This window comes from Capra hircus, chromosome 19, assembly GCF_001704415.2.
Source record: "Capra hircus breed San Clemente chromosome 19, ASM170441v1, whole genome shotgun sequence".
Taxonomy (NCBI): domain Eukaryota; kingdom Metazoa; phylum Chordata; class Mammalia; order Artiodactyla; family Bovidae; genus Capra; species Capra hircus.
Genome location: NC_030826.1, coordinates 5,962,940 through 5,976,345, shown reverse-complemented (window position 1 = coordinate 5,976,345; position 13,406 = coordinate 5,962,940). Strand labels below are relative to the sequence as shown.

The following is a 13,406-nucleotide window of genomic DNA, read 5'->3' as shown; positions in this document are numbered from 1 at the left end:
CTTTAATTTCATATTTAAATTCAAATCCTCAATTCTGTAAACCTTAATTATAAGTGAAAACTAAGAAATAAGCAATTATGGACTTTTTGCATTAGCATTCTGTAGATTGGCAAACATAAAACCAGTAATATTTTTTTTAAATATGTGCTTTATCATAGAAAACATCTCAGTGTGGCACCAAACATTTTTAAATAACCCTAAATACCTTTAATTTTTTTTGCAAAAGGAAGCTAGTGTTCAGTAATTAATGTTTTGGTATTTGTCTTATTTGGAAATGACCCATTTAATGAACTTCCATCATTTAACTTAATTGATCACAATTCTTAATTTCAAGGGCCTAAAATCTGGAGAGATTGTTTATTAATTTTTCTATATAAGTGGAGTTGATTTACAGTGTTGTGCTAGTTCAGGTATACAGCTAATTGATTCATATGCTTCCGTAGTAGCTTATATGGAAAGATATGGGCTATAGTTCCCTCTACCATATAGGAAGTCCTTGTTGGTTTGAGAGATTATTTCTAACTAGGCATTCCTAAAATGTGATTATTCCTAAGGAGTTTACTCAGAAGCTCTTATTTATATTTAATTTACTTACAAAAATGTTGTCATATGGTAAGCAATTTTTCTTTTCTTTATAAGCAAATGTAATTTTATTAAGGACTTTTTTTTTAATTTCTCAATAACAGTTAAGTTCAAACATTGAGAAAGAGTTTGACATTTCACATGAAGCAACCACAGGCAATAATTTTTTTAATTTATTTATTTTTAATTGAAAAATAATTGCTTTACAATATTATGTTGGTTTCTCCCAAATATCAACATGAATCAGCCATAGCTTTATGCATGACCCCTCCCACTTGAACATCCCTCCAATGTTTATTGCAGCTCTATTTACAATAGCCAGGAATGAGCCTAAGGTAAATACATAGATCATTAACACAACTTAAGAAAAACATTAGCTCAAGGTTTGAGAAAAGTTAAGTTCAGGTGGAAACAGGTATTGTCATGACAACACAAATTTTAAAAGAAACCTCCTTTAAATTTTGTACAGAGAAAGAGGAAAAAACTTCTGACACTGCAGTCTATTTCTTCCCACTTGGGGGCCCCTAGAAGCAACCTAGATATCCATTGACAGATGAATGAATAAAGAAACTATGGTATATACATACAACAGAATACTATGCAGTTATAAAAAGGAACACATTTGAGTCAGTCCTAATGAGGTGGCTGAACCTAGAGACTATTATACAGAGGGAAGTAAGGGAAAAAAGAGAAAAAAAAAGAGAAAGAGAAGATGGGCTTGATAAAGGACAGAAATGGTATGTACCTAACAGAAGCAGAAGATATTAAGAAGAGGTGGCAAGAATATACAGAAGAAGTGTACAAAAAAGATCTTCATGACCTAGATAATCATGATGATGTGATCACTAATCAAGAGCCAGATATCTTGGAATGTGAAGTCAAGTGGGCTTTAGAAAGCATCACTATGAACAAAGCTAGTGGGGGTGATGGAATTCGAGTTAAGGTGTTTCAAATCCTGAAAGATGATGCTGTGAAAGTGCTGCACTCAATATGCCAGCACATTTGGAAAGCTCAGCAGTGGCCACAGGACTGGAAAAGTCAGTTTTCATTCAAATCCCAAAGAAAGGCAATGCCAAAGAATGCTCAAACTACAGCACAATTGCACTCATCTCACATGCTAGTAAAGTAATGCTCAAAATTCTCCAAGCCAGACTTCAGCAATATGTGAACCGTGAACACCCTGAAGTTCAAGCTGGTTTTTGAAAAGGCAGAGGAACCAGAGATCAAATTGGATCATGGAAAAAGCAAGAGAGTTCCAGAAAAACATCTATTTCTGCTTTATTGACTATGCCAAAGCCTTTAACTGTGTGGATCACAATAAACTGTGGAAAATTCTGAAACAGATGGGAATACCAGAACACCTGACCTGCCTCTTGAGACATCTGTATGCAGGTCAGGAAGCAACAGTTCGAATTGGACGTGGAACAACAGACTGGTTCCAAATAGAAAAAGGAGTAGGTCAAGGCTGTATATTGTCACCCTGCTTATTTAACTTCTATGCAGAGTACATCATGAGAAACACTGGACTGGAAGAAACACAAGCTGGAATCAAGATTGCCGGGAGAAATATCAATAACCTCAGATAGGCAGATGACACCACCCTTAATGGCAGAAAGTGAAGAGGAGCTAAAAAGTCTCTTGATGAAAGAGAAAGAGGAGAGCGAAAAAGTTGGCTTAAAGCTCAACATTCAGGAACTGAAGATCATGGCATCTGGTCCCATCACTTCATGAGAAATAGATGGGGAAACTGTGGAAACAGTGTCAGACTTTATTTTTTTGGGCTCCAAAATCACTGCAGATGGTGATTGCAGCCATGACATTAAAAGACACTTACTCCTTGGAAGAAAAGTTATGACCAACCTAGATGGTATAATGAAAAGCAGAGACATTACTTTGCCAACTAAGGTCCGTCTAGTCAAGGCTATGGTTTTTCCAGTGGTCTTGTATGGATGTGAGAGTTGGACTGTGAAGAAGGCTGAGCACTGAAGAATTGATGCTTTTGAACTGTGGTGTTGGAGAAGACTCTTGAGAGTCCCTTGGACTGCAAGGAGACCCAACCAGTCCATTCTGAAGGACATCAACCCTAGAATTTCTTTGGAAGGAATTATGCTGAAGCTGAAGCTCCAGTACTTTGGCCACCTCATGCGAAGAGTTGACTCATTGGAAAAGACTCTGATGCTGGGAGGGATTGGGGGCAGGAGGAGAAGGGGACGACCGAGGATGAGATGGCTGGATGGCATCATGGACTCGATGAACGTGAGTCTGAGTGAACTCCGGGAGCTGGTGATGGACAGGGAGGCCTGGTGTGCTGTGATTCATGGGGTCACAAAGAGTCGGGCACGACTGAGCAACTGAACTGGACTGAACTGGACTGACACTAAGTCAATGCAGACGGCGCATGCTGCCATGAAATTAAAAGACACTTTCTCCTTGGAAAGAAAGTTATGACCAACCTAGATAGCATATTAAAGAGCAGAGACATTACTTTGTCAACAAAGGTCCATCTAGTCAAGGCTATGGTTTTTCCAGTGGTCATGTATGGATGTGAGAGTTGGACTGTCAAGAAAGCTGAGCGCCAAAGAATTGATGCTTTTGAACTGTGGTGTTGGAGAAGACTCTTGAGAGTCCCTTGGACTGCAAGGAGATCCAACCAGTCCACTCTTAAGGAGACCAGTCCTGGGATTTCTTTGGAAGGACTGATGCTAAAGCTGAAACTCCAATACTTTGGCCACCTTATGTGAAGAGCTGACTCATTGGAAAAGACCCTGATGCTGGGAGGGATTGGGGACAGGAGGAGAAGGGGACAACAGAGGATAAGATGGCTGGATGGCATCACCGACTCAATGGACATGAGTTTGAGTAAACTCCAGGAGTTGGTGATGGACAGGGAGGCCTGGCGTGCTGCAATTCATGGGGTTTCAAATAGTCGGACACGACTGAGAGACTGAACTGCACTGAACGGAACGCATATACATGGCATCTAGAACAATGGTACTGATGGGTCTATTTACAGAGCAGCAATAGAAACACATAGAGAAAAGATTTATGGACATATCTGTGGGAGAGGAAGGAGAGGGTGGGATGTATGGAAAGAGTAACATGTAAACATACATTACCATATGTAAAATAGTCAATGGGACTTTGCTGTATGACTCAGGGAACTCAAATCAGGGCTCAGTAAAAACCTAGAGGGGTGGAAGGGGAAGGGAGGTGGGAGGGATGTTCAAGTGATAGACTTAAGTTTTTTTTAAACTCCTTATTTCAAAAGTAGTCTTTTTTTTTTTTTTCTCTCCTTCTGACAACAATCCCCTTGCTTCCTTAAGAAGATTATGTAGAATATTTACATCTCAAAGGCACAAAGAAAGAAGGGAAGTTGAACCAGTTGTTCATTAAGTCCAGAACTTTTACAATATCTGCAAGACTTCTGAGATTAAAAAAAGTACATTTGGAGATTGGTGGAAAGGATAAGAGGGCTTAGAATTATTTCTAGATCCTCATTTCTATTCTTATAAAGGCATGATTTATAAGACAAGTAGTGAAGTAGTGAAGTTGCTCAGTCATGTCTGATTCTTTGCGATCCCATGGACTGTAGCCTACCAGGCTCCTCTGTCCATGAAATTTTCCAGGCAAGAGTACTGGAGTGGGTTGCCATTTAATCCTTGGAGGCAATCTGAGTGATATGGAGGTCGCCCTACCCATCCAACTGTGTTACCCTAATTCCCTTCTTTACATCAACAAAAAGATCTTTAACTAAAGTGGAAATCAATCATAACTGACAGAGACACATGTTCCCCAATGTTCATTGCAACGCTATTTAGAAAAGCTAGGACATGAAAACAACCTAGATGTCCATCAACTAATGAATGGATAAAGAAGTTGTGGTGCATATATACAATGGAATAATACCCAGCCATTAAAAAGGAATATATATGAGTCAATTTGAATGAGGTGGATGATCCTAGAGCCTATAATACAGAGTGAAGTTAGTCAGAAAGTGAACATGAAAGTGAAAGGCACTCAGTCGTGTCCAACTCTTTGCAGCCCCACAGACTATACAGTCCATGGAATTCTCCAATCCAGAATACTGGTGTGGGTAGCCTTTCCCTTTTCCAGGGGATCTTCCCAACCTAAGTATCCCTCATTGCAGGTGGATTCTTTACCAGCTGAGCCACAAGCTCAGTTTAGTTCAGTTCAGTCACTCAGTCGTGTCCGACTCTTTGCGACCCCATGAATCACAGAACACCAGGTCTCCCTGTCCATCACCAACTCCCGGAGCTTACTCAAACTCATGTCCATCGAGTCGGTGATGCCATCCAGCCATTTCATCCTCTGTCGTCTGCTTGTCCTCCTGCCCCCAATCCTTCCCAGCATCAGAGTCTTTTCCAGTGAGTCAACTCTTCGCATGAGGTGGCTAAAGTATTGGAATTTCAGCTTCAACATCAGTCCTTCCAATGAACACCCAGGACAGATCTCCTTTAGGATGGACTGGTTGGATCTCCTTGCAGTCCAAGGGACTCTCTCAAGAGTCTTCTCCAACACCACAGTTCAAAAGCATCAATTCTTTGGCGCTCAGCTTTCCTCACAGTCCAACTCTCACATCCATACATGATCACTGGAAAAACCATAGCCTTGACTAGACGGACATTTGTTGGCAAAGTAATGTCTCTGCTTTTGAATGTGCCACAAGGGAAGCCTGTAAATCTGAAAGAGAAAAGCAAATATAGAATATTAATGGATATATATAGAATCCAGAAAGATGGTACTAATGAAACTATTTGAAGGTCAGCAATGGAGATGCAGACATAGAGAACAGACTTGTGGGCACATGGGGGAAAGAGAAGGAGGGATGAATTGAAAACATAGCGTTGAAACATATACATTACCATATTTAAAATAGATAGCCAGTGGGAATTTGCTGTATGACACAGGGAGCTTAAACCTGGTACTCTGACAAGATAGAGAGGTGGAAAGGGTGACAACCTAGAGAGATGTAAGGGGTGGGAGGTGGGAGGGGTGTTCAAGAGGGAGGGAGCATATGTATGCCTGTGGCTGATTCATATTAATTTATGACTAAAACCAACACACTATTGTAAAGCAATTATCCTCCAACTAAAAATAAATTTTAAAATGTGATAGTCAAGGATAAATGCAAAAAAATTTTTTTAAAGGCTATGCATTGACACCTACTTAAAGGATATAATTTGAAGGGATAGTAATAAATTTCTACTCAAGAATAAAGAATAATCAAAATATTGCTTTTTTAAAAAGTCCTATATTCTAGATTTAGAGCTGTGTGTCTGTGAAGTGTTTTAATAAGCTTTTCCACAAAGGCTTCAGGATTTTTCTTTGCCTCTGTCTCAATAGTTTCACTTTAGTTTAGAAGAGAAGGCCTTAAGAAATTGTTTCCAAACAAGCTCTGAATGTCAACTTCCAATTTGGCCAATTTCCTAACATAGAATTAAAAAAAAAAAATCCTTTGACTATCTTATCATGTTCTGCTGGACAAACAATACATACTCCTGGGTCATAAATACTGAACAAGCCCATAAGGCAAGAAGTGTCCCAAAGGGTTCAAAAGACATTATCCCTCCCCACTCTAAGTTCCAGAGCTATACCAAAGATAACAAAAAGAAAGAAAGAAAGGCTCAGATAGCTCCCTTGAAAGCTGACAGCAGTGGTAGATCACGGGCTGCACATGGAGTGCAGCCCACATTTCCCCCCAGCTAAAATTTTTAGATCTTTTAAGTGGTTGCTGCCAAGCCAAGTTACCAGGACGGAAGTCAGACAAACAGGAACGCAATGGCTGTGCTTGAGAAAGAAGGAATCCACAACCCTCAGGTACTCAGAAGCCAATTTACAGTTCAAAGATCTAATTCTTAAGAATGATTACGGCCTACCAGTCTGAATTTAGAAAGGAAGGGAGAAGTGAAATTTTGCCTCCTCTGTTAGCCATGCACTATTGATAGAGACAGCGATGAGAGAATTGACTTTGGAAAGAGTTCTTACCTTTGCTGGCTTCTGGCAGTTTTCTGAGGATCCTTTCTGCAGGCTCTGGAGTGAGTAGGGTCCAGCAAATCCCATTATGGTCATCTAAACTTTAAGAGGAAAAAAAATCATATTCCCCCTACTTTTGTTCTGGGGGCCTTCTAGGGGGTCTTCTTTGGTACCCTCTTTTTATCCCAGAATGTTTCAAAGGTAAACTAAGACATATTAAAATTTTTAAGAGCTTCTTTAAGTAAAAATCGAGGGCAGGATGATCTGAGAGAATAGCACTGAAACATGTATATTACCATATGTAAAATAGATGACCTGTTCAAGTTAGATGCAAGAAGCAGGGCATTCAAAGCTGGTGCTCTGGGACAACCCAGAGGGATGGAATGGGGACGGAGGTGGGAGGGGGGTTCAGGAAGGGGGGACACATGTACGCCCATGGCTGATGCATGTCAGTGTATACCAAAAACCATCACAATATTGTAAACTAATTAGCCTCCAATTGAAATAAATAAATTTAAAATAAAAAAAATAATACATTCAGGGGAGGGGGAAGAACTAATGAGATAAAGCATGCAATAAATTTAGTTCTTAGCACATAATAATTGCACAATAAATGATAGCCATTATTGTTTTTAAAAAATCAATTCAATTGGACAGCATCTCTCTTAGGAGATAGTAAGGAGCTTCAAGGGATGAATAAATGAGAGATTTTTGTAAGCAGAAGAGAGCAGAAATAAAGAGATTATGTCAGGAAAAGAGCTGGTTGGTTATTACAAGGTTACTTTCCTTTAGAGGAGGGCAGGGGTCTATCCATGTATAAAATCACCTCTTGTGTTATTTTGACAAAACTCTTTAGCTTTTGCCCTGCTTCATTCTGTACTCCCAGGCCAAACCTGCCTGTTGCTCCAGGTGTCTCTTGACTTCCTACTTTTGTATTCTAATCCCCTACGATGAAAAGGACAGCTTTTTTTTTTTTTTTTTTTTTTTTGGTGTTAGTTCTAGAAGGTATTGGAGGTGTTCATAGCACTGTTCAAGTATAGCTACTTTGGCATTAGTGGTTGGGGCATAGACTTGAATTATTGTGATGTTAAATGGTTTGCCTTGGAAACGAACAAAGATCGTTTTGTCACTTTTGAGACTGCACCCAAGTACTGCATTTCAGACCCTTTTGTTGACTATGAGGGCTACTCCATTTCTGCTAAGGGGTTCTTGACCATATTCATTGATATAATGGTCATCTGAATTAAATTCACCCATTTCTGTTCATTCTAGTTCACTGATTCCGAAAATGTCAATGTTCATTCTTGCCATCTCCAGCTTGACTCTGTACAATTCATCTTGATTCCTGCACTTAACATTCCAGGCTCCTATGCAATATTGTTCTTTGCAACATCGGACTTAACTTTCACCAACAGACACAACTGCAACAGAGTGTCACTTCTGCTTTGGTTCAGCTCTCTTTCTGGAGCTATTTCTCCACTCTTCCACAGTAGCACACTGGACACCTGCCAATCTGGGGGGCTCTTCTTCCAATGTCATCTCTTTTTGCCTTTTCATATTGTTCATGAGATCCTCAAGGCAATAATACTGGAGTGGTTTGACATTCCCTTCTCCAGTGGACCATGTTAAAGGAGATCAATCCTGAATATTTATTGGAAGAATTGATGCTGAAGCTCTAATACTTTGGCCATCTGCTGCAAAGAGCCAACTGGATGGAAAAGACACTGATGCTGGGAAAGACTGAGAGCTGGAGGAGAGGAGGGGCTACAGAGCATGAGATGGTTGGATGGCATCACTGACTCAATGGACATGGGTTTGATGAAACTCTGGGAGATAGTGAAGGATAAGGAAGCCTGGCATGCTGCAGTTCTTGGGGTCACAAAGATCCAGAAACAACTTAATGACTGAACAACAGCAAGAGGTCTACCAGGCAGATTAACTTGTGCTGATCAAGAATTCTTTATGGACCACGTTGAGATTCTATTTCTGGGAGAGCCAAATCTGAAATTAGTCCCCGTTTGGGATGGGGGCTTTGCATAAGGCTCCATTTCGGGCCTGTTATCTTTTATTTTTTTTTAATCAATTAACCACATAATGCAGAGTACATCATGAGAAACGTTGGACTAGAAGAAACACAAGCTGGAATCAAGATTGCTGTGAGATATATCAATAACTTCAGATATGCAGATGACACCACCCTTATGGCAGAAAGTGAAGAGGAACTAAAAAGCCTCTTGATGAAAGTGAAAGAGGAGAGTGAAAAAGTTGGGCTAAAGCTCAACATTCAAAAAACGAAGATCATGGCATCCAGTCCCATCACTTCATGGGAAATAGATCGGGAAACAGCGGAAACAGTGTCAGACTTTATTTTTTGTGCTCCAAAATCACTGCAAATGGTGATTGCAGCCATGAAATTAAAAGACACTTACTCCTTGGAAGAAAAGTTATGACCAACCTAGATAGCATATTCAAAAGCAGAGACATTACTTTGCCAACTAAGGTCCATCTAGTCAAGGCTATGGTTTTCCCTGCGGTCATATATGGATGTGAGAGTGAAGAAGGCTGAGCACCGAAGAATTGATGCTTTTGAACTGTGGTGTTGGATAAGACTCTTGAGGGTCCCTTGGACTGCAAGGAGATCCAATCTGTCCATTCTGAAGGAGATCAGCCATGGGATTACTTTGGAAGGAATGATGCTAAAGCTGAAACTCCAGTACTTTGGCCACCTCATGCGAAGAGTTGACTCATTGGAAAAGACTCTGATGCTGGGAGGGATTGAGGGCAGGAGGAGAAGAGGATGACAGAGGATGAGATGGCTGGATGGTATCACTGACTCGATGGATGTGAGTCTGAGTGAACTCCAGGAGATGGTGATGGACAGGGAGGCCTGGTGTCCTGCAATTCATGGGGTCGCAAAGAGTCAGACACAACTGAGCAACTGAACTGAACTGAACTGAACCACATAATCCCAAAATATCATGTTTTCCTTCTGTATGGTGGTGATCGCAGTTTCTCATTACTGTAAACTGTGTGCATGTTCTCTGTAGTCTGCTAATTCTCTGCCAGAAGAATTAATTAAACTTTATGAACTCCACTGCCCAGCACTTAACCTGGCGCATCAGGTAGAGAACTTGCAAACTCACTCACATAACATGCTGCCTAGTTGTTGCTCCATTATTTTTTTTTTTTTTTTAATTTTAATTTTTTATTTTTATTTTTAAATTTTAAAATCTTTAATTCTTACATGCGTTCCCAAACATGAACCCCCCTCCCACCTCCCTCCCCACAACATCTCTCTGGGTCATCCAAAAGGAACATACATTATATGTATCCAAGCAGACACACAAAACCCCATACACATAGATTATCAGTACAAACAGCTTTTCTAAAATCCTCCCATTTTTGTGATTCTAAACTCTTGGAACCTAAACAGACAAAGTGTATTTATGTTCTCAAGAAAAAAAAAAAGTATTCTTCCCTGTAGTTGGAGGGTTGTGTACAAAATTGAACTTTGGTGAAGGTAGCCCTGCTTACACGCTGCCTGACTTCCTTTTTTCACCACCACTTCTGGCTCCTGCACTGACTCTGCTCTCATGGGGTACATGGTGCACTCACATTGGAAGGCATGTTGACAGCAGCATGGGCCAGATGCATCAGGGCGATGGGCATGGATGTTCCCTTTTTCTCCAATTAAGTTTCAGATCCTGATGCTCTACCTTAGAAATTAGGTTTGGATGTGGACTACTGCGAGTGCTGTCTCACAGTAGGAGTGATTCAGAGTGGCAAGGCTTACAGCCTCTTGCACAGCACCTCCGTGACAGTGCCACAGGGATGCTGGAGATGGGGGAGAACCATGGGGGGAAGTGAGCTGGTGTTAGGAATGACTATACTTTATTGGGTCACTGCTCAGCCTTAAATTCTTCAAACTTCACTCACATTCTGGCTAGAAAGTCCAAAATCCTTGCCGTAGCTCTCATGATCTCCTACAGCCTCACTGCCTCCTTCTTCAGCCACATGTGAGCAATGTCTTCCTCCACTCTCATTGTTCAGATCCTTTGGAAGTTCCTGCAACATGACTGGCTCTTCTGCTTAAGGGATTTTATGGAAATGGTTCCTTCCATGTGAAAGAGTCTTCTTTTCCAAACTTTATCCAGCCAACTCCAACATGTTCTCTGCAACCCCTCAGATTTGGTTAGTGCCCCAGGTCCCAGGTTTAGACTCTAACCCACTTTATTTGCCCTTTCTCACAATTTGTCATCTTTCAACAGCTTCTCCACTGTGTCTTCCTCACTAGATCATAAGCTCCTTGAGAATGGACCCCAAGCCCCTTTTTATCCAAGGAGCTACCATGCTGTCCCCTGGACAGATGGATGCCAGACCATTGAGAAATACCTGTGAAGTGAATACAGATCTCAAAGCATTTCAAGATAATTCTCTGAGCCAACTGGGTGGTACCACCAGAAACGTGAGGATTGAATGGGCTCTTCCTGCTTTCTCTCTCTCAAACACAGCTGATAAGAAGGAGTTTTGAAGAGCAGACCCTCAAGGTAGGGATCCTTGGTGAGGAATCTCAGCCAGGAGCCAGGCCAGCATGCTGAATGTGACATAGCAACATTTTCATGAAGTGATAGTCTACTGGAATTCCTCAGTTCCAAGGTCGTCATTAACTTTAAACTGTTATGCAGTATGAATAATTAGACTGTGGGAAAAAATTAGCACTGAGAGTAGTTGCTACTTTAGTCATCAAAATCCTGAAATCCTGACTAATCTCAGCTGGACTGTCTAGACAGTAAGAATTTTGTAACATTGAAGTATAACCTATAGCCACATCAGAAAAGTCACCCCATTATAAGCAAAGGACTGGAGCACTTTCAAAGAAAGACCCTAGAGATCCTGAGGAATCAAGAACCCCTAAAATGATGATGTGGGAAAAATTGCCTTGAATTAGATTACTAGATATTAAAATGGTGTTTCATGTAATCAAATCTAACCTCTGTATCTAGATATGTTTTGTCTTCTGGGTGTTTGTGGTCAGTCTCCTTCAGATCATTAAAGTCCCTCATTAGATACCATTTGTGTGCCTAGGATATACTCACTTAGGGGTCAGTAATCTAAGAGAAAGAAGAGTTTGTACCCACAAAGATCTTATTATCTACTCAGAGGGACAGATGAAATAGGTGTAACAAAGAGTTAGAAGAATGAGAATATAATTATAACATTAAATTCCAAATGATACATTCAGCCCCTGCAGCAAGTCACATTGTAAAAATCTAGCTCAAACTCCAAAGTGCCAGTTCCATGTTTTTTGGTCCTCTGGCATTTACTGTTTGGTCAGGGGTTCTATGCTTCCCACTATTTGGTACTATCTTCTCCAGTTTAGTAAACTTGAATGCCAAAGGGTTTTAACTCTGCTAATTATAGCAAACAGTGATTTTTAAAGCTGCCTTACCTGGATACTTGGTGAAGAATCTGCCTGCAGTGCATGAAATCTTCCTGCATTGGGAAGATCCCCTGGAGTAGGGAATGGCTACCCACTCTAGTATTTTTGCCTGAGAATTCCATGGACAGAGGAGACTGGCAGGCTACAGTCCATGGGGTCACAAAGAGTTGTCGACTAATGCTTTCACATACACTTTCACTTTCGCATGTAGAAACTCAGCATTCTTAGTATTCTGTGTTCTTAGCAGATTATCAAACACTGTTAGTTTGCATGATACCATTTCATGAAGATTCTCTGCTGAAAGACTATAATCCTAGTGCTTTTATTTCAATGACTTTATATATAAACAGTCAACTTGACCTCTATTACATGAGATATTCAGATTTGCTTTACCTAAAGTTAAATTGTGGCTCCTCTGTCCATGGAATTCCATGTGAATAGCCATTCCCTTCTCCAGGAGATCTACCCAACCCAGGGATTGAACCCGCGTCTCCTGCATTGTAGGCAAATTATTTACCATCTGAGCCACAAGATAAGCCCTACATTACTGATAGTGCTATTTTAATGATACATTTCTGAAGTATTCACTTATTTGCAGAATTCTATTCACATGACTAATCACTGGGACAGGGATTGGTGCATGCTTTAAAGGGAATCATGGGATGGTTCAGGATCTACTGAAAGAAATTTTTTTTTTTTTTTGACTCGTTGTGAACCCGGGAAGATGCAGGTCTTTCATTTTCTATTAGCAGTGATCCTGCCACCAAACATGGCCCCAAATCAAAGAAACCTCAAAGAACAGAGCTGATTTCTGTCAAGTACCTGTATCAACCACTACCTGAAGCCACTCTACACCTGACTTTGCATGTAAGTGAGCCTAAAATTCTTTTTTATGTTCAAGTCCATGAGTTAGGTTGGATTTCACTTGCAAACCAAAGAGACCAGTCTCATTCACAGGGAATAAGGGAGAAAAGAGACTGTAGACAAGACAAGTGTAAGTCACTGTGTATTTATTTGATAGTCAACACACCTCCTTTTCCAGAGAGAAAAGACACAGTCTAAGTTATCCCATTTTAATAAATCCCATGCTTCTGGAATTATATCCTGAATTTGTATTTCCAGTAATCAAGATTTGATACCATCACACAAAGTGATTAAAATTTTTCCCTGAGATTATAAGGCTGTGCCTTTGTCCACAGAATAGCTTTCCTTCCGAAATTCAAAAGAAAAGTAGGAAAAGGGAAGTCTTCTGTTGGTGGGAGAGGCAGATAACTTAGAATTCCTGAAAAAAAAGGTGTAGAGTCAACCACACCACTAATTCATATTTCCCTGGCTGTGAACACATATTCTTTCAACATGTCCAAATGTTATAGAAGGAAATTACACATAA

The 13,406-nt window shown here is 40.4% G+C and overlaps 1 protein-coding gene across 1 annotated transcript in view; it reads right to left on the bottom strand.

Moving 5' to 3' along the window:
• Positions 1-10,650, bottom strand: part of LOC102182534 (phosphatidylcholine transfer protein) — a 67,251-nt gene extending 56,601 nt beyond the window's left edge. Inside the window, exons 1-2 of the mRNA XM_018063985.1 lie at positions 10,513-10,650; positions 6,589-6,672 (exon numbers count right to left, since the gene is read on the bottom strand). Coding sequence (XP_017919474.1) covers positions 6,589-6,672; positions 10,513-10,650 — 222 coding nt within the window. The remainder of the gene's footprint in view (positions 1-6,588; positions 6,673-10,512) is intronic.